The following is a 23,926-nucleotide window of genomic DNA, read 5'->3' as shown; positions in this document are numbered from 1 at the left end:
ATAAGTAATTCCATCATATGGTGAGAGTTAGGTTAGGTCATCCCAAAAAAGGTAAGGTTTATATATTTTTCTAGTTTGTTTTTTTGGTGCATTTTGTATTCGCTTGCCCATGTTTTTTGTCGGAAAACGCCCCACCCAAAACACCCGATAACAAAAAAATAGGCAATTTCCGGCGGAAATCAAGGTCAGAACCAATCAAAACACAAAAATACACTAGAAAAACATAGTTTGGACTTTCTAACCGAGTTGTGTACACTAATACAAATTTACCGAAAAATATATTTTTTCACTAGTTTTCTTGCTGTTTTAGATGATTCTGACCTTTCTCTTTGGGGCAAATCACTTTATTTTTGTTTAGTTAGGTTAGGTCAGGTAACCTAACCGGTTAATAAATAGAACAAACCCACCAGGCTGCATAGTGCCAATGTGGCCATATCATCTCATGTCCAAAAATGTCTCAAATTTCGCCATATCATAGTAAGTTCTTTCTGTTTAATATACCGGGAAGTTAGGTTAGGTTAGGTAGGTTTGTTTGGTTTGATCGATTGGTTAGGTCTGTTCTTCATAACCATAAATGTTAAGTAGCGTTTAATTTAAAAATATCCGTTTCTTTAACATATTTCCACAAACTACAACAGTGTCCACTATAATATAACAATGAAAATCCGGCGTTTTTATAATTGTTTTCAATCAATTTCGCCCGAGGGTTAGTCCTATATAATTATCACCTATCCTAATTCTAAAAAAAAAATTCCCCAAACATAATTGACAGAATCACCTAAAAAGCAAGAAAACTAGCTTAAAAAGGGCAATGGGTGGTTAACGAAAAATTATCCCTTTTACACCCAACTCCTATTGCACATTTATCCGTCCAACCTATATTTGAAGCTACATAAGAACATAAGAAAATAAGGAGTCTGCAATAGGCCGGTAACTTGTTCCAATGATCCACTACTCTATTCCCTGTTTACCTATCTCACACCTAAACCTTAGAAGGAACTTACCTTAATGTTGAGGTAGTGTTGTCAGAGGGCAGCAATAGCAGCCTACAAGTGGTGGGACCTGTCTGTGTTTTTACCCAGCGATTTCTCTCTTTCATGCCCTGCCCACTACAGGTGGTTTATGATCAAAGCCAGAGTAAAACGAGAAAAAAATACTTAAATTTAAAAGAAAAAGTTGTATCGTTTTTATTGCTATCAACCCAAGAACATGTGGTGTTTGCCGTCTGTTCCACTATTACCAACCATTCAAAATTAATCAACCACTGCGAGTAAATACACAGCGTCTGTTACAGAGCCAAGACAAGAGATATTTGCTAATGGGACACAGAGAGACCTGTGATACACCTCTTACTCTTAACAATTATTTTGTTTTGTCCTTCCATTTAAAGATTGCCGCGGCAACTATTGGAAGACTCGTTTAGTCCGTTACTCACTAATATATATAATTGGTAAGTATTTTACTAATTCCTTACTAAGTATTATCTAAAAAAAAATATATATATTATTAATAAAAAAATAAATGACTGAAATTTAAAATGAAAATTGTATTATATGGACTAAAATCCCTGAATACATTAATATATAACTAGTGTATGAGCCTCAGTAACTTGTCAACAAACACAGGCTCTACAGTGTTGGCTGACGTAAGATGAATGGGTGTATACAATAGAAATAACCTTAAATACTTATTAAAGATTTATTCAGACCTTTATTATATTAAATTGTGACCAAATTATGAAATAATATTTTAAAATTTATGATACTTTTGTGATATTATCTAGATAGTACGAGGACCTCTGGGTAGTGAGGCTGCTGAGGGACGGCTGCTGGAGAGAGTGAGATGAAGGCCTTGGTGTGAGGTGAAGCGGAGACTTGTCCTGCCAAAATGAAATGTACATACAGATTATTAGTCTTAATTGGTGGGGTATTTTCATTGTTAGTAATGCTTGGGGTGACTGGGGACTTTACGAGAATACTTGACTTTAGAAACCCAAGTTCTGTATCTGAATCTCTTCGGTCGGAGGTCAAGTTTGGTGGATTTAATAAGAGTGTTCTGACAACTGCCACTCAAGTACACCAACAACCATTCAAGATCACTGAGCATCCCAGAACAGCTTACAAGACAAAGTTAATACCGTCCAATCAGGAGAAGAAAGATAAAACAGTTGACTTGAAAGCTCTCACACCAACTGTAGTTCACCATGAAATAAAAAACACGAAAAAGAATTTTCAGTCATCTGTCAGAAGCACAGCAAACAAGTAAGAGTGTAAATTGATCATGCATGCTAGAATAGAAAGGGAATTACCTTTTGTATCTTAGTTTCATTCACTAAACTGTCACGAGAATTTTATGATCAGACAGGACTAATTAATCGAATTAGTTCAAGGCAGACAACTGGGAAGGTGTACATACTGCTTGCGACATTAAAATGTTCTTTCAGTAATTATATTACACTTTAGATCTAGTAGGTTTACATAAGAAAATAAGGAGTCTGCAATAGGCCGGTGCATGGCAGCTCCTGTCGAGGTTACTACCACTCTTTATCATCCATTCCAGCACTTACTACAAAGTTGCTAAGCTTGTTCCACTCTTCCACCACCCTATTTGTGAACTAGTTCCTTCCTATCTCCCTCCTAAACCTAAACTTATCCATTGCTACGAGTCCTATCCTGCTCAGATATTATAAGAACTTTATCTATATCTCCTTTATTGATTCCTTTCACCCAGTTAAATACTTCTATCATATTTCCTCGCACTCTTCATCTTTCTAGGGAATGCAAGTTTAGTTTCTTTAACCTATCTTGATATGGAAGGTTTCTAAGTCCCGAACCCGTTTTCATTATTCTTCGCTGCACCGACTCCAGTAAATTGATATCCATTCTATAATAAGGGCACCAGAACTGAACAGCATAATCGAGGTGCGGCCTGACTAGCGCAATATAGTACAATATATAGTTGCAATAAGACCTCTGCACTCTTATTACTTACACTTCTAGATATAAAACCTAATACTCTGTTTGCCTTATTTTGAACATTAACGCACTGCTTTCTAGGATGTAGGTGCGGGCTTACAAGCACCCCTAAGTCTCTTTCACAAGTTGACTTCTCTAGGTTGATGTTGTTAAGGCTATATACATTGACAATATTTGTTCTTCCAATATTAAGTACGCTGCACTTGCCATTTTTTCTGACCACTCCTGCAGTTTATTTAAATCCTCCTGTAGTGCATTTGCATCCTGCCCTGAATTAATCTGCCGCCCTATTTTGGTGTCATCCGCAAACTTGCTTATGTCACTGCTGATCCCAGTATCTAGATCGTTTATGTAGATTATGAACAAGAGTGGGCCCAGTACTGACCCCTGGGGAACCCCACTAGTTACACAGCCCCACTCAGATTTAACACCTTCTACACTGACGCTCTGTGTTCTATCAGTGAGCAATGATTTTATCCAATTTAAAACTTTCCCCTCGATACCATGAGCCTTAACTTTTCTCAGAAGTCTCTGATACGGTACTCTGTCAAACGCTTTGCTAAAGTCAAAGTAAATAACATCATAATTTTCGTCATTATCTACTACCTCGAAGACTTTCCTAAAAAACATCAGCAGATTTGTTAGACAAGATTTTCCCTTTGTAAACCCATGTTGAGAGTCGTAGATTAATTTGCTTTTCTCTAAATGCGATCGGACGCTATTTGCTATAATTGATTCAAGAAATTTCCCCACAACTGATGTCAAACTGATCGGCCGGTAATTTGACGCTGATGCACTGTCTCCCTTTTTGAATATGGGTACTACATTTGCCTGTTTCCACAAGTCTGACACAACTCCCGTGTCTAATGATTTTGTAAATAAATTTACGAGGGGTCTGCTAATCTGTTCCTTACACTTTTTCAAAACTCGAGGGAAAATTTCATCCGGCCCTGGGGATTTTTTTTCTTTAATTTATTTATCTTCTTAAGAACATCCTCTTTTCTGATAGTGATATTCTTTAATTTCTCTTCTTCATTTCCCCTAAATATCAGTTCCACCTCTGGAATTTCCTCGTGAATTTCTTCTGTGAAAACTGGTAAGAAGTAGCTGTTTAATGCTTTGCTTATTTTCTCACTGTCATCGATCACTTCCCCTCTCTCTGACTTTAAAGGCCCCACTTTGTCCTTGACCTTTGTCCTATATACAGTATAGTTTGGATTTACGCGGTCAATTGAACCCGTGGAGGCCCGCATAAAACAAGAAACACGTAAATGAAATAACAGAACATATAGGATTAATTGAAATAGAGACTGGGCTTATCCCCAAACTCCACTTTTTGCCGACACAATACGTACGTTGTAGTAAAAATAACATCTTAATTTTATGATGGTATGCACACATAATTAATAACTAAGAGAAATACCAATAATATTAGGTTTTTTAACACTTACGTTAGTAGAAAACATGGGTCGGCACACGTGGATGGCGGCTGGTTCCGAGGCAGAGGGCAGATTAGTTGCCCTCCGGTTAATCACTTTCACTTTCACTACTCGCAGAGGTTTGCAGGGCCTCCCAGACAAACCCTTCAAAATCCATATCCTCACTATCACTATCACGATCACTGACTTGGGCTGGCTGTGGTTGTGGTGGGTTGCGGGCGAGGAAGTCCTCAATACTACGTTGACGACTAGCATTGATGTTGTCGAGATAGATCTGGATATACGGCTCCATAACTTTCGTCAGATGGTTATTTGACGCTTCATACCTATGCTTGTCTGGGTCGTTGTTAAGGATGAGCTTAATTTTCTCCCCCAACTTGATGATTTTCTTCACACAATCATGGCTTGGTCCAGGTAATTCGATGTTTTTCTCTGGTGGTGGGGGTCCCGCGGAAGCCATTGTGAGTTGTGAGGGGAATAGTGGGCACAAGAGAGAACTGTATACGCGGACTGAGAACAATGAAACAGGCCCTGCTAGGTCAGTGGCTTCTTCCTTCCCGTGGCAGGGCACGTCATATTACATTAAACCAATCACAGCTAGCGGGGGAGGGAGGTAAGGATGCGTGGCCCAATCACAGTCCGATACGTCATATGACGTCACCGATAACGGAACAGCGACATACTGCGCACCCCTCCTCGCGCCGCTTCCCCCCACTTGAAGTCAGGCATGGTGGGAGGTTTGAATCTAAGATGGCGCGCGGCTGAACCGCCAGCTGCTCTCCGCATAAATAACCAAATTTACCGCCTAATTAAAGCGTCTCAATTCTGGCAAGGCACCGCGTAAATGACCAAACGCGTTAACCAAAACCGCGTAAATTCAGACTATACTGTACCTGGAAAAATTCCTTGGGATTCACCTTGGATTCTCTTGCTATCCTGCTTTCATAGTCCCTCTTTGCCTTCCTTACAGTTTTCTTAACATTCCTAGATAGTTCATTATACCTATTTCTGAGCTGCTCCTACCTTCCCTTTAATTTCTTATAAATTCCTTTCTTTATACCTATGTTCCTGGTCATCCACCTTGGCTCATTCTTATTTGACCTAATTTTTCTGTATTGTGTATTTTGTTCTTGTGCTTTACGTAGTGTTATACAAGTGAATATATTATAGTCATGATCAATTGTTGTGTCACCTGTGACCTCACCCGTTCCTACTGGGGTCTGACCAAGCTAATAACCCCTTATTTTTTATTTTTACTTTACTAGACTGTTCATATGGATCCCTATCCTAGTGCTGATGGGATTATTTGTTGGCCGAGGCTAATTTAGTAATCATAAGGGTGGAGAGAGGGAATGGTCGACTTGGGGGAGGACTGTTTGTTGGGGTGGGGTGGGTGGTATGCGATCCAATTTCCTCATCAGAGAGGGAGGAGATTGAAGGAAAGCAGGGAAGTTCATGAAAGAAGGAAGGGAAGGATGGATGTAAGTTTTATTTTCACTAAACAGTATTATCTTAGGTTTACATGCTTGAAAGAGTAAAGGAGGAGGACCCTAGTTTATTTTTATTATAATGTGCCATCTATTTCCTTATTTATAATTTGTTTAGGTTGTGGTTTAAGTTTTCAACAACTGTACAGTGGTCCCTTGGTTAACGAACACAATTCGTTCCAGAAGGTTGTTCGTTAACCGAAAATTTCATTAACCGAAACCATTGTTTCAATGGGATTTTGGGTAATTGGTTCCAGCTCACCGAAAATTACATACAAACTAAAAATAAATGCAGGAAAGTACACTTACTTTGAGGTGTGCATGTAGAAGGCTCCTGGTTGATGATGATGATGGGAATTAGAATGGGGGTGGAGGAGAAGGGAGAAGAGAAGGCATTGGGGTGGAAGAGAAGTCACCCCATGCTGCCATTTCACCCATAAAATTTTAGTTCACTTGGTGTAATTCAAGATTATTTTCTTTAAATCAACACTGCACTGGGTGAGTCAAGTGGCTGTTTGGCGCACTAAAAACTAGTTCCCTGTACTTCAATTATGTTAGATAATTGTTAAAATGACTAAAAAGTTTAATATAAGACTTGGAAAATTATTGAATAGTACAACCTTCTTGATATTTACTCAAATGGTAACGAATTTAAGCCCTAAAACCAATTACTGTATTGGCGGACTAGTACTACAGCTGGTGAGCAGGCAAAAGCAGGCGAAAACATATTGGGAAAAATTCGTAAGCAATTCGTTAACCGAAATATTTTCGTGAACCGAAGTGAAGAATCTTATGGAAGGTAATTCGTTAACCGAGGCGTTCGTAAACCGAGAGATCACTGTAATTAGATATTTATAATAACATTGATATGAGGAGAAATATTGAATATGAGGGTGGAAATCAGATTTATTGCTAATATTTACCAACACAGGCCATGCAGAATCTCAATAACCTGTCCACTGCACTACTCGCCTATCAATCGTGGTCTCCCTTGCCTAAAATTATATAATTTATATGAATTAAGAATTCTAATATGTTTTGTTTTTATTTCAAATCTGAAATTACTGGGTAGTCATTTTAATACAGTACTGTATTATCAAATGTCAGCAAACCATCAAAAATACTTACTGCAGCCAAGTTCCCAGACTCTTCCCAGCGGGTTAACCAACATCTCACAGTGACCCCAACCTCCCTTGCAATTTGCGACACACACTGTAGCCAGCTGTGCACAAACCGATGATCGTCCTGCAACTCACCAATTGACATTCTTTAGTGTCCATCCTGGGCTGGGTGTGGAGCAGTGGCCAAACACCATTGCCACTACCACAATCACTTGCATTGATTTTTACAATTCTAATAAGCATATAACAGGGTGGAGAACTCACATTTTATCAAAAAATTAATTCATATATTTTTTTTATATATATTAATATTGATTTTTTTTTCAAGAACGGTAGTAGTGAGAGGTGGAAGTGATCAAGTGACAGCCTGGTGGTGAGCAAGCCACACCCTCTCCTCTCTTTATGTTGTCATATCAGGGGTGTTCCCTCACGGAAGCATTATTAACCCTATTAACATATTATATACCTACCAAAATCTCACTCCCATTCCTCTCCTAAATCTCAAATAAAGGCATAGATAACTAAGGGAAAGTTAATTCCACTTGACACCTTGGTTGTTTGGGCCTTAGGCCTATCACCTGCCTGGGTCATTAACCCTTAGGCCCCGGGTGACATTCCAGAACGTCCTACTAGCGCACCCCGGGTGACGTACCAGAACGTCCACCTATTTTCCCGCCAATTTTTTATTTTATTTATTTTTTTAATTAATTTTGGAAATGTTGATTTTTTTTTCTCGATTTAACCCCGCGTGGGGGGCACTGCCAGCAGCACCCTAACCTGGGGCTTAAGGGTTAAGGCCATCAACCTTAACACCTTCTTCAGGTGTTAAGGATAATTCTAAGACCACATACACTCTCACTACATATGTGGCCCTTGACTTGTACCCTCCTACCTTACCCAGGTCAGCCACCCCTAGCTCTTCACCCATCAATACCTCTGCCACCCTCTTGTAACCCATCATGTAGAAAGGCCTTGAGCTCGCTGGGATGGTAGTAGGCGGGGCGGATGATTACTCTTGACCGTGACTGTACATGTACTACAGTCAACAAAGAAATTATCACACCCCTGGGGTCCATTGGAAGTGGGAATGAGCAAATATGTCAGAATGAAAAATATGGAAAGCGAAGCAAAAATTTTAACTTAATTGCTAAAAAATGCTTTTACCAACTAGTAAATTTGATCTATATTTTCAAGGGAGCAAAAATTTATGGAGACCTTGATCTCATTTTCCCTTTCAGAATGGTTCTAGCAGTCGTATGTTGTGGGGATCGCCTAAATGAGACTCATATTATGCTCAAGTCTGCTGCAGCATTATCTCACAGCCCTCTCATGATGATTGTGTTTACCGAGGATCCTCTCAAACCCATCTTTGAAGATATGGTAATCCTAGAATATTTTTATTCATGTGTTCACTTTTTAATTAGTTTATATTTACTCATGCATCAATGAGAAGTACGTAGTTGTTCATTGTTGTATGCGAACTAGCTGATCAGTGGCGAAGAGGATGAAGGTATTACTGTATTTATTTAAAAATGTATGGTCTCCTGAAGTGATTTTACTCAAAATTTGTTTCAAGTCATATGTGGTCTCCTCCTTTAACTTAGTACAGTATTAGTTAGGAGTAAGTACATATAGTAAATACTGGACATTACTTTGTGGCTGCAGTACAAATAACAATTTTATACTGTATTTAGTTGCCATATCCCTTCATAGTCTCTCAATAGGACTCAAGTTAGGTTAGCTGTGATCAGGAAATTTAGGATGGTGTTATGACCTTCCCACGTGGTTAGTGTGTCTTTAGTGAACTTGTTGTATTATTCGAGATTTTAAATTGATTTTCCCCACTACTGCCTTAAACATCCATTGAATTTGTTTGTACAGTAATGTATTCAGTTGGATGGGGAGACTGCAATGTGCTTGTAGCATTTCATTTTGCATGGATATTGTCCCCTACTGTTGAGCACTGCACTTCATCAGGGAAAAAGTGGCCTCTGGCCAAGAGGTTCTTGGCAGGGGCACATCCCGCAGGTCTTTTGTACTACCAATACCTTATGGCTCATCTCTTCAGTCATAACTCATAATAAAGTACCGGTATATCATTCCTCAATCTTCCATTTTCTATCATTCAGAATTTTGACTGCTAACAAAAGCTATTGATTATTCTTTGGTTGCACTTACAGTATACTGAGTATATGGTATTTTGGCATCATAGTCTTCTTTCAAAACATCATCCATAAGGCATTGGTTTGACTTGTCTCATGAATGACTTCTTTCTTATCTTACCTCTAGTATCCATGCACTAGATAATGTGGAGGACAGAAATAGAAATCTAAAAGAAAAAATACAGTGTACATATAAGTTAGGGAACTGGCAGTATTTGGAAACTCATGTGGAATTTATTGATCTGCTTCACCTGAGTATGGCTAGAGTATTGATGGGGTGAATGCAGAAGGTTCCTCATCATTAAAAGGGAGACACTTGTAAAGAATATTTTACAGCTTTGAAAATTTCTTAAATTAATACTTGTCTTAACATATTCCAGTTACATTTACATCTGCAGAATTCATATCAAGAATATGGGTTCATAAATGCAAGACTGTCTTGGCCTGATAAACTATATCCTATTACCTTATGTTATTATGGCTTCCTGAGCTTCTCAAGAGAAACCTTACTGCTGCCACTTTCTCAGTTTCACTCAGATGTTTCACCGTGGAATTTGTGAAACTGATAGTATGTCCGTTCTTTGTTAAAATCTAGGCTGTACAGTACACAGTGTATAGTATACAGCATATGTATGATTATGTATTCTGAACTTGAACAGTGTACTGTATATACTAAATAATTTTTATGATTTTTTAAAGAAATAATGTTGCACATCAGATGCCTCCTCTAAGTTGAAAGTACGTACTGTACTTGCATTCTGTAAGATAGCACTGTACTCTTGGAAAATAAAGTATGCATTTTGGGTAGGAATTCACCAATTTTTAAACTCTTATTGTAGGTTCATTTTCAGAAGTAACAATAAGCATACATTCTTTAGCATAAAATTATATCAGATAGGAATTGCTCATTATTTTTATCGTGTTGTCTTCTATGCTTCTACGGTATTTCCCTTTCCTATCTACCTAGCTTTCTGCAAATTTCATTATTGTTTTCATTCACTCTCTTAATATAAACAGACAATATTTACTACCCTAGAGTAGAGACAAAACCATTCAGAAAAGGCCAAGATGGTAGAGGAATAGTGACTGGGTCAGTGTAGGTTCAATATTTTGCATAAATCATCTTCACTTAAGTTTAGGAACAACCTGATTAACCCCTTCACTATGGGGACACCACTTTCAAAAATTTTATTTGGTGAACACCAGACGATTTTAATCAGCAGAGAAGACCCCATACACAGAGGTTAATACTGTATAGAAATAACTTGTAGAAGGAAACTATATGTGTTTTTTGTAAAATGTTTTAAGATGCATGGAATAGCTGACGCGTTAACTTTCACGGACTGTCAATAAAAAATACGACCGTACCGCAGTTTGGGAATAACTATTGTACAACACAGTCTTCAGAAAACAATAAAATTAGGAGAACTGTATGTAAAGGACACTGTGATAGCTTTATACTTCAGTAGCAAATTATACTGTAAGAATCAAGGATTTGAGAGGTATTGGTGTAATATCTTTCCTACATTACAAGTGCTCCTCTACTTACGAACGAGTTATGTTCCTGAGGCTTGTTTGTAAGTCCAACTTTACTCTTGTAGATACCAAACATATTGTAAAAAATGAAAAGATTATGGATATTTAATACAGCCTTAAAACTTGGCTCACTCTTCTCCTCTTAGGTAATGTTTGTTCTATCTGGAATTTTCTTCAAAATAATCCAATCTCATCCACATTAAACACCTGTTCTGGCAGGTAACCCCCCCTCAGTGATGATATTTGTATCTCTGAAAGTTTGTAAGTTGAACGTTCATAAGTAGAGGGGCACCTGTACTTACATGGCTTGATCCATTTTTTCTACAGGAAAGGTGCTCCACAGCCTCCACTATGTATGACCTCCCGTCTCGTGGCTACATTGTGTTGTTTACAGGTGTTCACATATATAAACACGAAATACGACGAATTTCAGATTCGCTTAAGTCTTAATTTTTGCAATTACAGTAAGTCCTCGTATAACGTCGGCCCGCATAACGTTGTTTTGGTACTACGTTGTTAATCTTAAGATACCAAAAATTTGTTTAACGTCCCGATGACTCGGTACAACATTGTTTTGCATCGTCACGGGCTACTTTTTACGGCGCATCATATTCTCTCGGCTCGGCAGAATCTCAGTGACTCACCACCCTCTTCCTCCGCTCCTGCCATACTCCTCCCCTCCCACCATCCGCTTCACTACCTACCACACACTCGCTCAACCACCTCCGCCCATCAGTGAGTACCAATACAAACTTAGTAGTTGCATATATATATATGCACTATTTACTATAGAAATGGCAATGATTCAGTTGTGTTCTGACCTCGCTAGAGGAAAGGTCACGGCAGACTTAGATCCCGGGGATAAATTGTTGGCAATGGCTAGTGAACAGGGCTGTGCCCTTTTGAGGGCTGAGCTAGAGAAGGTCAAAGAAGTAAATTTGAAATTAAAGGAAGTGATAGAGAGGATGAAGGAAGAAGACACGAGACAAGGAAAGTCCTTGTCTGAATAAAACTCAGGCGAATGGAAGGTTGTGAGGAGAAGAACGACCAAAATGGTACTACATTGTAGTGAGAAAAGACACCAAGGAAACAACAACAGCTAAGTGTAAAAACTCTTCTAGCCCTCTGATAGATGAATTGGACTTTAGCATAGTCAGGGACAGCGCTGAGAGGGAAGGTATGAAAACCTTAATTGTTGGCAATTTCCAGGTACGGTACCTGGACAGAGCTTTTTGTCGTAAAAATATAAATAGGATGAGGGTGTGTTTGCCAGGGGCTGGGGTGGGGGATATAGTGACAGGATAGACAATATCTTGTCTGGTAATGGGAACAAATCCATTATCTGCCTCAGTGCAGGAGGCAATGATATTGGCCGGTGTAGAAGTGAGGAGCTTCTTGATAAGTTCAAGACAGCTATAGATCGTATTAGGTTGAAGGGAGGGATCCCTATCATATGTGGTGTCCTGCCTAGAAGGAGAGTTGGCAATGAATGGTTGTCAAGGGCAGTTGGTGTCAACAGCCATCTTGACAGATATTGCAAGTCAATATCAGTCCCACTCATTGACAACTGGGACAAATTTTATGGCAGAAGGGACCTTTTTGCTTGGGATGGGGTGCATCTGTCTGGGGAAGAGGTGGCAACCCTGGCTGGCTCTCTCAAGAGGGCAATTCAAAAGATGTGAAGTCTTTAAACTGCTAGGGGAACATATGGGCACTGAGGTTGAGGAGACTGCAGTGGAAGCCGGTAAACAGAGTGAAAGGTTACAGGGAAATAGTGCTAGGAATGATGACAAAACTAAATTAGGCAGGGAGTTAAAACCTAAATGCGTCAAAGAGAGGACTTAGAACAAGACTAACTTAAATGTCTACTATGCATTCACTGAAACATGGATAAACTTAGACTCACGAGAGTTACCTGTTGAATACCAAATTGCAGGTTACAAATTATTCCATACCAATAGGCAGATTAGGAAAGGAGGCAGAGTAGCAATCTATGTCAGAAATAATCTGAAGTTTGAAATAAATGAGGAAATAAAAACTCAACTGAATACAGAAACAATTTGGATAGACTTAATCGATGGTAGAGAAAAATTTATTGCAGGAGTAATATGTAGACCTCCTAATCTTGATTGAGTTAATGAACAACTTATTTGGGATGAAATACGCAGGGCTTCCAGACATAGCAAAGTCTGTATAGTAGGCGACTTTAACTTTAGCCAAATAGATTGGATCGACCTTATATGTAGCTCAGAATCATTTTCTTGAAACGGTTCATTACTGTTTCCTAAGTCAACATATAACCGAACCCACCCGGGGTAATAATATACTGTACTCGATTAAGTTCTGTCAAACAGAAAACCTCATTAGTAATGTCGAGGTAGGGAATGAACTTGCAAACAGCGATCACAAAGAAATAAGGTTTCAATTAGAATTTATTGGCAGATGCAAGGAAAATTCCATTAAAGTCCCAGATTTCAGAAGGGCAAACTTTGATAGGTTGAAAAGGCAGCTGAGATAAGGGGTATCACATTTGGAGATGGATTACATGACCTCACGTGAGGTGACTTCACACAATGTACCCATGGAGGGCGAGCTCACTTTACCTGGAGACCTGAAAACAATATCCTCACAAAATATGAAAGTTGAGGATGACCTGATCACGAGATCTGAGGTTGACGAGTTCCACAACAATTTAAATAATGAGTAACTTAATGCACAAAGGCAGAACATACCATACAGAAAACTTAGATCAGACAACAATGACCCTAAATGGATAAACAATTATTTAAAGAATATTTTGGACAAAGGAAGGCTATAGGTAGAAGAATAAATCGTGGTGAAGTTTACCTCCGAGATTATTATAAGGTATTGGCCAGTAGGGTTAAGACCGAGATAAGAAAAGCAAAGAGGAATAATGAACTGAAGGTAGCAAGGGAGGCAAAGTCATACCCCAAGGGATTTTATCAAATGTATCAAACTAAAACATGAGAAAAGATAGGACCAATGCAGTCAGATACCGGCGAGCTAACTGATAATGACAGAGAAATGAGCAATAATCTGAACAAATATTTTTCAGCAGTTTTCATCACCGAAAATTTGAACATGATACCCGAGACACCGACTATATACAGAGATAGTGAAGAAAATAGATTAAACAAGATAGTAGTGGCTGGTAACAACGTTAGTAAGCAAATAGACAAGTTAAAGCCTAATGAGTCGCCAGGTTCCGATGAGATATTTGCCAGAGTATTAAAGGAATGTAAGGAAGAGCTTAGTATGCCCTTAGCAAAGTTGTTTAACATGTCCTTAAAAACGGGTGTAGTTCCAGAATCCTGGAGGATAGCGAATGCAGTTCCGATTTTCAAGAAGGGAGATACCGTACTGTAGATCACTATCCTCTAACTCCCGTCCAATCAGCTTAACATCAATTGCAGGCAAATTACTGGAAGCAATCGTCTCTCCTCAACTTACGACAACCCGGACATACGATGGCCATGGTCGTATAAATTATTTTTCACATTACGTATTTTCGAGTCCCGACGTTAGTGATCGCGATGTGTACTGGCTGGCAAGCGTAGAAGTGAGAGTTCTCGTGGTGCTGAGAAGAAAAAGAGACACCCATTTTAGAATTTCAATGTATTATTTTTGCCTTTTCGACTTACGACCTGGTCGTCAGGATGGAACCCCGTCGTAAGTCGAGGAGAGACTGTAATTTCAACCTCTATTCGAAATCACCTGGAGAATCACAAGTTGATCAATGATTCCCAACATGGCTTCACAAGCGGGCGTTCATGTCTAACTAATCTATTAACATTCTTTTCAGCTGTTTTCAAATCAGTGGATGAGGGGCACAACTATGATGTGGTATATTTTGACTTTAGCAAAGCCTTCGACAGAGTCCCCCATGAAAGACTAATAAGAAAAGTGGAGGCTCATGGCATTGAAGGAGATATTCTAAAATGTATTAGGGCGTGGTTACAGGGCAGAAAATGGTGAGTGACCATTAACGGCACTAAATCCGATAGGAGTAACGTCACAAGTGGAGTACCCCAAGGCTCAGTACTTGGACCATTATTATTTATTATAAACGTAAATGACATAGATATCAGCGTAGACAGCAACATAAGTAAATTTACTGATGACACTAAAATAGGGTGTGTAATTAAATCTGACGAGGACTCCGCAAAACTACAGGAAGATCTTAAACAAATTTTTCAAATGGTCTGAAAAATGGCATGAAATTCAATGTGGACAAATGTAAAGTACTGTACTTAGACTAGGAGATGTTAACAGAGAAACCAGATATCAGATGAACAACGATGTTATTGAGAAATCTGAGTGTGAGAAAGATTTAGGAGTAATGATAAGGAGGAATCTCAAGCCAAGTAAGCAATGTGTATTTGCTCGAAACAACGCTAATAAAGTACTTGGGTTCATACAAAGGAGTGTTATTTACAAAACTAGAGAGGTCATCCTGAAACTATATCTTGCGCTTGTGAAACCTCACTTGGATTACGCAGTTCAATTCTGGTCACCGTATGACAGAATGCATATAGAATCTCTAGAAAGAATTCAGAGGAGAATGACAAGACTAATCCCGGGCATTAGGAACCTCGAGTACAGAGACAGACTAAAGCATCTTAATTTGCACTCCCTCGAGAAACATAGAGTGAGGGGCGATATGATAGAAGTGTATAAATGGAAGTCAGGGCTAAACATAGGGGACATAACAAAGGTACTCAAACTATCCAACCAGGAGCAAACTCGTAACAATGGTTTTAAATTAGACAAATTTAGATTTAGGTGCGAAATAGGTAAACATTGGTTTGGAAATAGAGTAGTGGATGAATGGAACAAGTTACCAAACATCATTATTGACTCGAATACGATGGATAGCTTCAAACATAGGTTGGATGGATATATGAGCAATAGGGGTTGGGTGTAAATGGGGCTGACCAGTATGGACCAATAGTCCCGCTGCAGCTTCCTCTACTCTTACGTTCTTATGTATATGTAATGTATTTCATGGAGCAAAGGGAGGTTCAGGAATGTAACTCCCATATTTTATCTATTTCTTATAGGGAAAATTGATCCTCTTAAAGTTGTTTTATATAACTTCTCGATTTTAGGAACGTAACCCTGACGTTAAGCGAGGACTTACTGTACAGAACTGTAATCAACTTCTTCACCCTTATTTAAAGTATTTTATGAGTAATGATATTAAAGTTTTAATCATATTTGAGTAATTAGCAACAATTTACACAAAATTCACAAGCGACTAACGAAATTGGATAGCGCCCACAAAAAAGGGCGGAGCCAAAACAGGTTTCAACTCGGGGTAATCCTATTCAATTCTTTCACTCCATGCGCTTTGTTTTAGGTCCTATCCAATATACTACCGTATATAGAATTATATCACATTTTTTATTCCCTACATGCACCCAACTCTTCAATATTAATAACAATATTCTTCATAAGCGGCCATGATCCATGTACAGTATTTACACAGTATTTCAGTGGGAGAAACTCGCTGATTGGTTGTTAGCTATTTGGGCGCCGCTGCAAATGCTAACGCCTGATCGAGGCATTTGCTTTTCCCTCTGAAAGTGTCATGCGCAGAAGTCAGCAGCAGCGTCTGTGCAGACAGAATAGCTAACGCGTTAGCTATTCTGTGCCTCTGAAACGCCTTACAATAAACGCCTTATATATAACATATTTACTGGTTCTCAAGTAAATTCCTTTTAAAATTTTTATACAAATCATTAGAGCATAGTTCAGTACAGTATCTGTTTGAATAGTTTTCACTTATTTAGTTACAAATGAATATGTAATTGTTCTTGTCATGCTTAAATGCTAATTACATTATCTGTACTGTACATAAAAATAATCAAAATACTGTAGAGTATGAACAGTATTCAGAAGAAAATAGCTATTTAAGATACTGTTATCAACACTTTAATCATGTCATTGTGAGAGCTACCATGCCCTATTTCATAAACAATACAGTATAGATCTATATACAGTATAGCACATATTTCTTGCTTTAAAAGGATGGTGTTTTCTGCCTAAAGTGTTCAGACAGAATTAGGTTGGGGCACTTGATTCAATAAGCTCTTACATGTTTATCAGAGGTGGTGCACAACAACGAGTTGTTGATACAGTACAGTATATGAATGTGTCATTGTTCATCTGGGTGAGTTGCCAGCTAGGAGTTGTGAAGAGTACAGTGAGTGGCTAGCTTCACATATCTGAGTTGTGTATTATTAATTTTTGTTGGGCAGTGTATTGAGTTTTCCTTTAGACAAAATACAGTGCAGTACAGTATTCTTATATTTCTTCTTTTGGGTTAATAATATTAACCTATGATATGCTCCTGCAATGTTGAAAACTTTACATGTGTTATTGACAGTATCTTTATAGCCAAGCTTATCACAGAGCACCACTCAGCTTTTACACACACTGAGAGTGGGAGGAGAGTTTGGGGTCCTTGTCTCATGTTACCAGGACTGTGTCTGTCTTACGTATAACCAACGCCAGGTCTGCCTAATCCACCCCTCTCTCCCCAACCTGAACACTATCACATTTCCATTTTCATATTTTACGGTATTTTTATATATTCCATATCTTGTTTGTATGTGTAGAGAGAGAAGAGCTATCAGGGAGTTGGAAAGTAGGGATGGGGAGGAGGCATGGCTGAGTTTAGCATGGGAAGGGACAGAAAGGGGGAACGTGGCAGGGAAGGGAGGAGGATTAATTACAGTATGTGTCAAGCAACTAAATTAGCTGAACATGTTAATACCAGATCCCAGTAAGCTAGATTTGTTTATGTTTTTTTTTTAATACCGGGCATTTTATAAACTATGCAGTTTTATAGTTCAGCATGAATATAGAGAATGTAGGTAAATGGTGCATGTAGGTTGTGGGGATATATAGTGCAGGTAAACAACAATGGTAAATTGTAAGGTAACTTGCCCAAGTATAGCAAACAAAGTTGTCATGTGCTTATTTCCAGGAGGGTCCTTTGCTTAGGCTGATGCTTGGTCTCTAATCAGTAAAAGTATATCTACATGAGTATTAGTGAAATTTTTTTTATAAAATTCAACAAGCATTACGGTGTGCTCGGACTATCCAAGGCTGACAGATCACTACCACAGTACAGTATTTTCTGGTTAATAATATACAAACTCACTCCTTTGATCAGAAACATCTTAGTCATTATTCATTTCTCATCTTCCTTGTATATTTTCAGATTATGTTGTCAGTTTCTTTTCCTCCCCCTATATTGTGGGTATTTTTTCACTTTCTTCAACCTGGTATATCACTTACTTTTTCATTCATTATTTCTTCCTTCTTAAACAACAACTGAACTTTCAATCCTTACCATATCACTTTTTCCATTTCTCGTAAGGCTTTTTATTCACTCTGTTTCATGCCTTTTATTCATTCTCTTCTTCTAAATATGTATTTTCAGGCCGTTTACTTGAACTGTACAGGTATCCCTCAAGATACAAATGTGTTAGGTTAAAATATAACCATTTGTTAGGTGAATTTTTGTATCATGAATAGATAAACATATAGGAAAAATAGGATTCAGTTCCCCAGTGACAAAAATACCCCAATATCATACCCTAAAAACATGAAATCGGTTCACAAACAAAAACAAAACCTACCTAACTTGTGATAAATAATACACAACTGCTCTAATTTACTACCTAACACATGAAAAAAATTAAATACTGTTTAACTTTGCTACATTACCTTATGGGAGGGTAGTTTGTGGTCACCACCACAAGGGGATGGGCTGAGCAAGGGTCTTACTCAGCAAGATGTGTAGGGTTGTCCACTTCATCACTGCTATCTACAACGGACACCACAGCATGCTTGTAAATTGTGGCCGCAGTAGAAGCAGCCAGACCAAGATCTTTCCTAATCTTGGTAGGGTCATCACCGAGTTCATGATGTATTACTTCCAACTGACTCTCGGCGCACAAAATTTGAATTTTTGCCTGGACCTAAATTCGTATAAGTGGGGGAAGTTTTCATTTCTTGAAATAGTGGTGTCAATTTATGAAATTTGTACAAGCAAATTTTCATATCAGGAACGTTCGTATCTCGAGGGATACCTTCTCATCTCTTCCTCTTTGTGCATGGATGTTTCCAGTACTATGTGCTGATTCTAAGTTATGCATAAATATTATTTTTGCCTTAACAGGTAGTTTGTGTGTATTTTGACCATACAGTAATCTGGCAACCTGTTATTTAACTGATTATATTTTTCTCTCATAATTATAGTACCTACAGTAGAAATCCCGAGTACCAATATCGGACCACATGAATCTTTGAAAAAATTATTTGGAAATAAAAAAATATATAAATCTTGTGGGTCATTGCTATTGTAGTAGAACAATGCAGTGTGGACTTTGTGGTCCCACATGCATCAAAACAACACGGTCTCGCTGTACTCGGTCTACATGTGACAATATTACTCAGTGCAGACGTGCCTGTTCTCTCGTGACATGAGCAACACCCATTGTGAGAACATTGCCCAAGCAGGTATGTTTAGGTAAGGCCCCAAGGAGCAGAAAGCTCCTTACCATGAAGGATAACCTTGAGGTGCTAGCCATGGTCGACAATAAACGCTCTGTTCCAGAGATAATGCAGAAATTTGGAACAGAATACAGTACTGTACAGTATAATGAAAGCATATCATAAGTGTGATCCACTTAATCTCAGCTGATGTGAAATTGTGTCCCATACTCATCAGTATAATCTTCACTACATAACACGTCACCATCTCGCCAGGCAGCTGTTGCCATGAGATGGCTCTGCATGTTGGCACTGATTCATGTAATGAAACTGTAAAAGTTGTGGGAAAAATCATTTCTGTACTGTAATGTGACTTAGAAATAAAGGAAATACAGTGGGGTATGCTATAACGAATCTAATTGGTTCTAGAACCTTGTTCGTTATAGCATTCGTTCGTTATAGGAGTAATCCGTTCCAGGCCCCCAAATACAACCACTTAACACTGAAAAATATAATATAAAATTGTAAAAATTGTAAAAAAGTGCATAAATATGCATCTAAACCCCTGAAATAACCAATATCATTAATACTTGTAATAAAAAAACAATAAATTAGAAAAAAAAAAAAATTTAAATAATGTTCGTTGTAGGAGTTTTGTTCGTTATAGCATTCTCAATTTTATAGGTAAAACCGTTTGTTATAGGAATATTCGTAGTAGGATCCGTTCGTTATAGCATACCCCACTGTATATAAAACTATAAAAAAGAAAAATGTAAAATGTGAGCATGAACAGTGGGAGGCGAATGTATGTTTGGATGCATCAAGCTATCCCAATGTGACATCACAGCATATGTGTAAAAGCAGCCATGTTTCTCTCAAGTCAGCGGACTGGCTGAACTTGTACACTCTTGGCATCACCCATAGAATTGTTCAAGGATGAAGAGCTATTTTTTGTACATAAAGTATGTGCTATTGTATTTTTTGATGTGCTGTGTATTATTTTCATTGTTTTTATAGCAAAATTTGTTCATTTTGACATACAGAGTATGTAAAATACAGAATAATAAAGGATTGGAACCTATTTCCTTTTACTCAATGTTAAATCTACCTAGGACAATGAAGTGGATTTTGTGAACACATCCACTTCATTGCCTAAGGTAAACTGTACACATCCACATCATCACTTTATCTCACACTGCATAAGGCCATCCATGCCACATACCTGTACGTAAGTACGTCGGGACTCCGAAACCTTAAAAAAATCTTCTTTGCAGCTGTGAAAGCTTCTGGAGTCTACAGACTTAACTAGGTACATCAATAAAGACTTAAAATAAAAAAAAAATGAAATTGCTGAAAATAGGATTATTGTACTTGAACTGATTTATTATGAGCTTAAATAAGCCAATCTGTGTTAGCATAATATGGTGGTTGTTGTTTTGAATGATTGCCTCCCTGCTGATGTGGACGTCCTAATATCAAATTCCATCTGAGTAACGACATCACTAGGCTTAATTAGCCCAGTACTCTGGGTTTTTATTGTATTACTTCTTATTCCATGTCTGAAATTAATTTTTATTATTTTATTCAGTCTTGTCAAGTTACAACAAATACCATGGGTATTGTATGCATTCATATTAAGATCATTATAAATTAAGGCTCTGTTATGCTGTTGCAACATGAGAATGGCATTGACTATCTTGTGTGTTCAAACAGAATGAGGATGTGATGTAAATCTTATATGCCTCAGTAGTTTAGTGTTTGTCTCCGAGTTCAGCATATTTGTATTGCTTTAAGCATATATCAACACTGTTTGATAAGATACATTATTATACTTTACAGTACGCATCATGGCCAGCTGATGTACGTGAGAGAGTGTCATTAAACCTTCACAGCATCATCTTCCCCCCAGGACAAGATGCAGCAGCCTGGAGAAAACTCTTCAAGCCTTGTGCCTCCCAGAGACTCTTCATGCCTGTATGTTTACATCACAGTGGTACAAGCTTCATTATTTAAAGAAGTTTTTCCACTTTGGCAAGCCATTTCCCACTGGTACAGGATGACCAGAATCAAGTAAACATAGGCTCTCTGACATTTATTGGATTCATTCTTTCTGCTGGACACCTTACTCTAAGGCACAAAATGTCCATCTGGTTTACTGGTCATTTCATTCATAACCCAACATCTGATACAGTATTGACTGTACTGTATTTACCAGCCATGATTGCACACTGTACAGTAAATCCCATGCTTGCATAAAGTTTACTCCATGAAATACCTCTTACTTAGCTCATATCATACAAGGTAATAAAACCTGCTCTAGATCGTTAATAAATATGTCTCAATGTGGAGTTATAAAAACATCTGGAAATGTTTACTTTGGCTTATTGGTGCGTAGTGTTTAGTCTTACATATTATGGTGTGCTCTGAAATAGATTTACTTTATTACTGTTCACATTTTTATTTCTTATAATTTTCATTACAGGCAACATCGTCATTGCTTTTAATTTTTGTCTAATGTTGATAACTTGTACTGGATGCTGAATGGGTAAGGTATGAGGTGACGTGAATACTAAAAAAAATGCCACATTTATACTGCTTGTACAAGAGGTATTAATCCATGTTATCAGAATTGGTGGATGAAAAATGGTACAGGTCCTAAAATAGTGTGTTTACCCTGATGCAGTGCAGATTCTTAACATTACCTTGAAAGTTTCTACATGATAAATACCATGAACGTTCAGCAGGACGTACCCTGCACATAACTTAATCAAGAACACCATTATATGTGCTAGAAGTTCATGTATCCTCTGATTTGAATTTTTTTCCTTCAGAACTCATAACAAATTTTAAGAATTTGAATTTGTTTTCTTTGCCATACTCTGTTCTTTTCCATATGGCAATTGAAACAGTAAATTTTTTTTTTTTAGTCACTGCTGAAAGATGTGGATGCTTTGGTGTATGTAGACACTGATGTTGTTTTCCTGGCACCTCTGGAGGAGTTGTGGAGTCACTTCTACAAAATGAATTCATCTCACATGGCAGCCATGGCTCCTGAACATGAAGATCTGGCCACCGGATGGTACAATCGTTTTGCTAAGCATCCTTATTATGGCAAACTAGGTAACACTGCAATCATTTTGTTTATTTACCCCTTGTGGATGATGATTGCAACTTTGTTATTTTGACTGCAGTTGTTGCAGTATCATATACAGTATGCCTGTCAGTACAGTACAGTATTACCTCTCTATACCAAACTTCTATACAGTACTATACATTGAAATTCACTATATACTGAACCACTCCCCAGATTTCAGTACGTATTACCTCTGTATATTGAACAAATTTGCTACACAGTAGTCCCTCGCCTGTGGGGATTAGGTTCCTGAAAAACCCCGTTGTTGGCATGACTTAAGGCTTATGGGAAATAGGGTTAAGTTCCATGGCTGCAGATAACACTCGTCAAAGCCTAACTACCTATAAGTTGCCTGTTTCTTCACTTAACAATAACTGTTTTGTACATTTAATTAAATCTGAGTCAAATACATATACAATACTGTAATATAGCTTAAAATAAATTAAAAACAGTAGTAATATAGATTTGACAGTACATCTCTGTGGAGATGGAATATTGCTATAAAATAAGAAGAGCATGGGTGTGTACTGTGTGAATGAAGTGAACGTGTATATAGAGTTAGCATAGTACAGTGATCCCTCGGTTAACGAATGTCACGGTTAACGAAATTTCGGTTAACGAATTACCTTCCATAAAAATCTTCAATTCGGTTAATGAAAAAAAATTCGGTTTATGAAATTCTTACGAAATCATGTCAACATGTTTTCGCCTGCTCACCAGCTGGAATATTAGTCCGCCAATACAGTAATCGGTTCTCGGGCTTAAATTTGTTCCCATTTGAGTAAATATCAAGAAGGATGTACTATTCAATAATTTTCAAGTTTTATATTAAATTTTTTAGTGATTTTAACACTTATTTAACATAATTGCAGTACAAGAAACTAGTTTTTGGTGCGCCAATCAGCCACTTGACTCACCCACCAAGGCGTCAGTTTGTATATCTGGTCAGTGGAGGTAACATCTTGCTTGTGGCTCTCTTGAACATAAACTATTTTTACGTTTTTACCGTACAGTTTTGTCTGCATTTATGCGGTCAATTGAACCCGTGGAGGTCCGCGTAAAACGAGAAATGCGTAAACGAAATAACAGAACATATGGGATTAATTGAAATAGAGACTGGGCCGACCCCCAAACTCCACTTTTTCCGACACAATGTGTACGTTGTAGTAAAAATAACATCTTAATTTTATGATGGTATGCACACACAATTAATAATTAAGAGAAATATCAATAATATTAGCTTTTTGAACACTTGCGTTAGTAGAAAAGCTGGGTCGGAGCACGTGGATGGCGGCTGGTTCCGAGGCAGAGGGCAGATTAGTTGCCCTCTGGTGAATCACTTTCACTTTCACTACTCGCAGAGGTTTGCAGGGCCTCCCAGACAAACCCTTCAAAGTCCATATCGTCATTATCACTGACTTGGGCTGGCTGTGGTTGTGGTGGGTTGCGGGCGAGGAAGTCCTCAATACTACGTTGACGACTAGCATTGATGTTGTCGTGATAGATCTGGATATACGGCTCCATAACTTTCGTCAGATGGTTATTAG

At 38.1% G+C, this 23,926-nt stretch overlaps 2 protein-coding genes across 3 annotated transcripts in view; one reads left to right on the top strand and one right to left on the bottom strand.

The window, feature by feature from the left end:
* LOC121873225 (E3 ubiquitin-protein ligase TRAIP-like) overlaps positions 1-23,926 on the bottom strand; it is a 74,595-nt gene that overhangs the window by 45,521 nt on the left and 5,148 nt on the right. Inside the window, exon 1 of one of the 2 annotated variants that reach the window (XM_042376599.1) lies at positions 1,005-1,404. The exons of the other annotated variant lie outside the window; for it this stretch is intronic. The gene's annotated coding sequence lies outside the window, so the exon portion shown is untranslated. Of the gene's footprint in view, positions 1-1,004; positions 1,405-23,926 lie in introns of those variants that run through there. 2 annotated transcript variants of the gene reach the window in all.
* LOC121873226 (glucoside xylosyltransferase 1-like) overlaps positions 1,823-23,926 on the top strand; it is a 33,652-nt gene continuing 11,548 nt past the window's right edge. Inside the window, exons 1-4 of the mRNA XM_042376601.1 lie at positions 1,823-2,261; positions 8,261-8,402; positions 21,086-21,220; positions 22,174-22,366. Coding sequence (XP_042232535.1) covers positions 1,888-2,261; positions 8,261-8,402; positions 21,086-21,220; positions 22,174-22,366 — 844 coding nt within the window. The 5' untranslated portion in view covers positions 1,823-1,887. The remainder of the gene's footprint in view (positions 2,262-8,260; positions 8,403-21,085; positions 21,221-22,173; positions 22,367-23,926) is intronic.

Source organism: Homarus americanus, unplaced genomic scaffold (assembly GCF_018991925.1).
Source record: "Homarus americanus isolate GMGI-L3 unplaced genomic scaffold, GMGI_Hamer_2.0 scaffold32929, whole genome shotgun sequence".
Taxonomy (NCBI): Eukaryota; Metazoa; Arthropoda; class Malacostraca; order Decapoda; family Nephropidae; genus Homarus; species Homarus americanus.
Note: the sequence above shows the minus strand (reverse complement) of the source record. Positions and strands in the feature narration are given on the sequence as shown.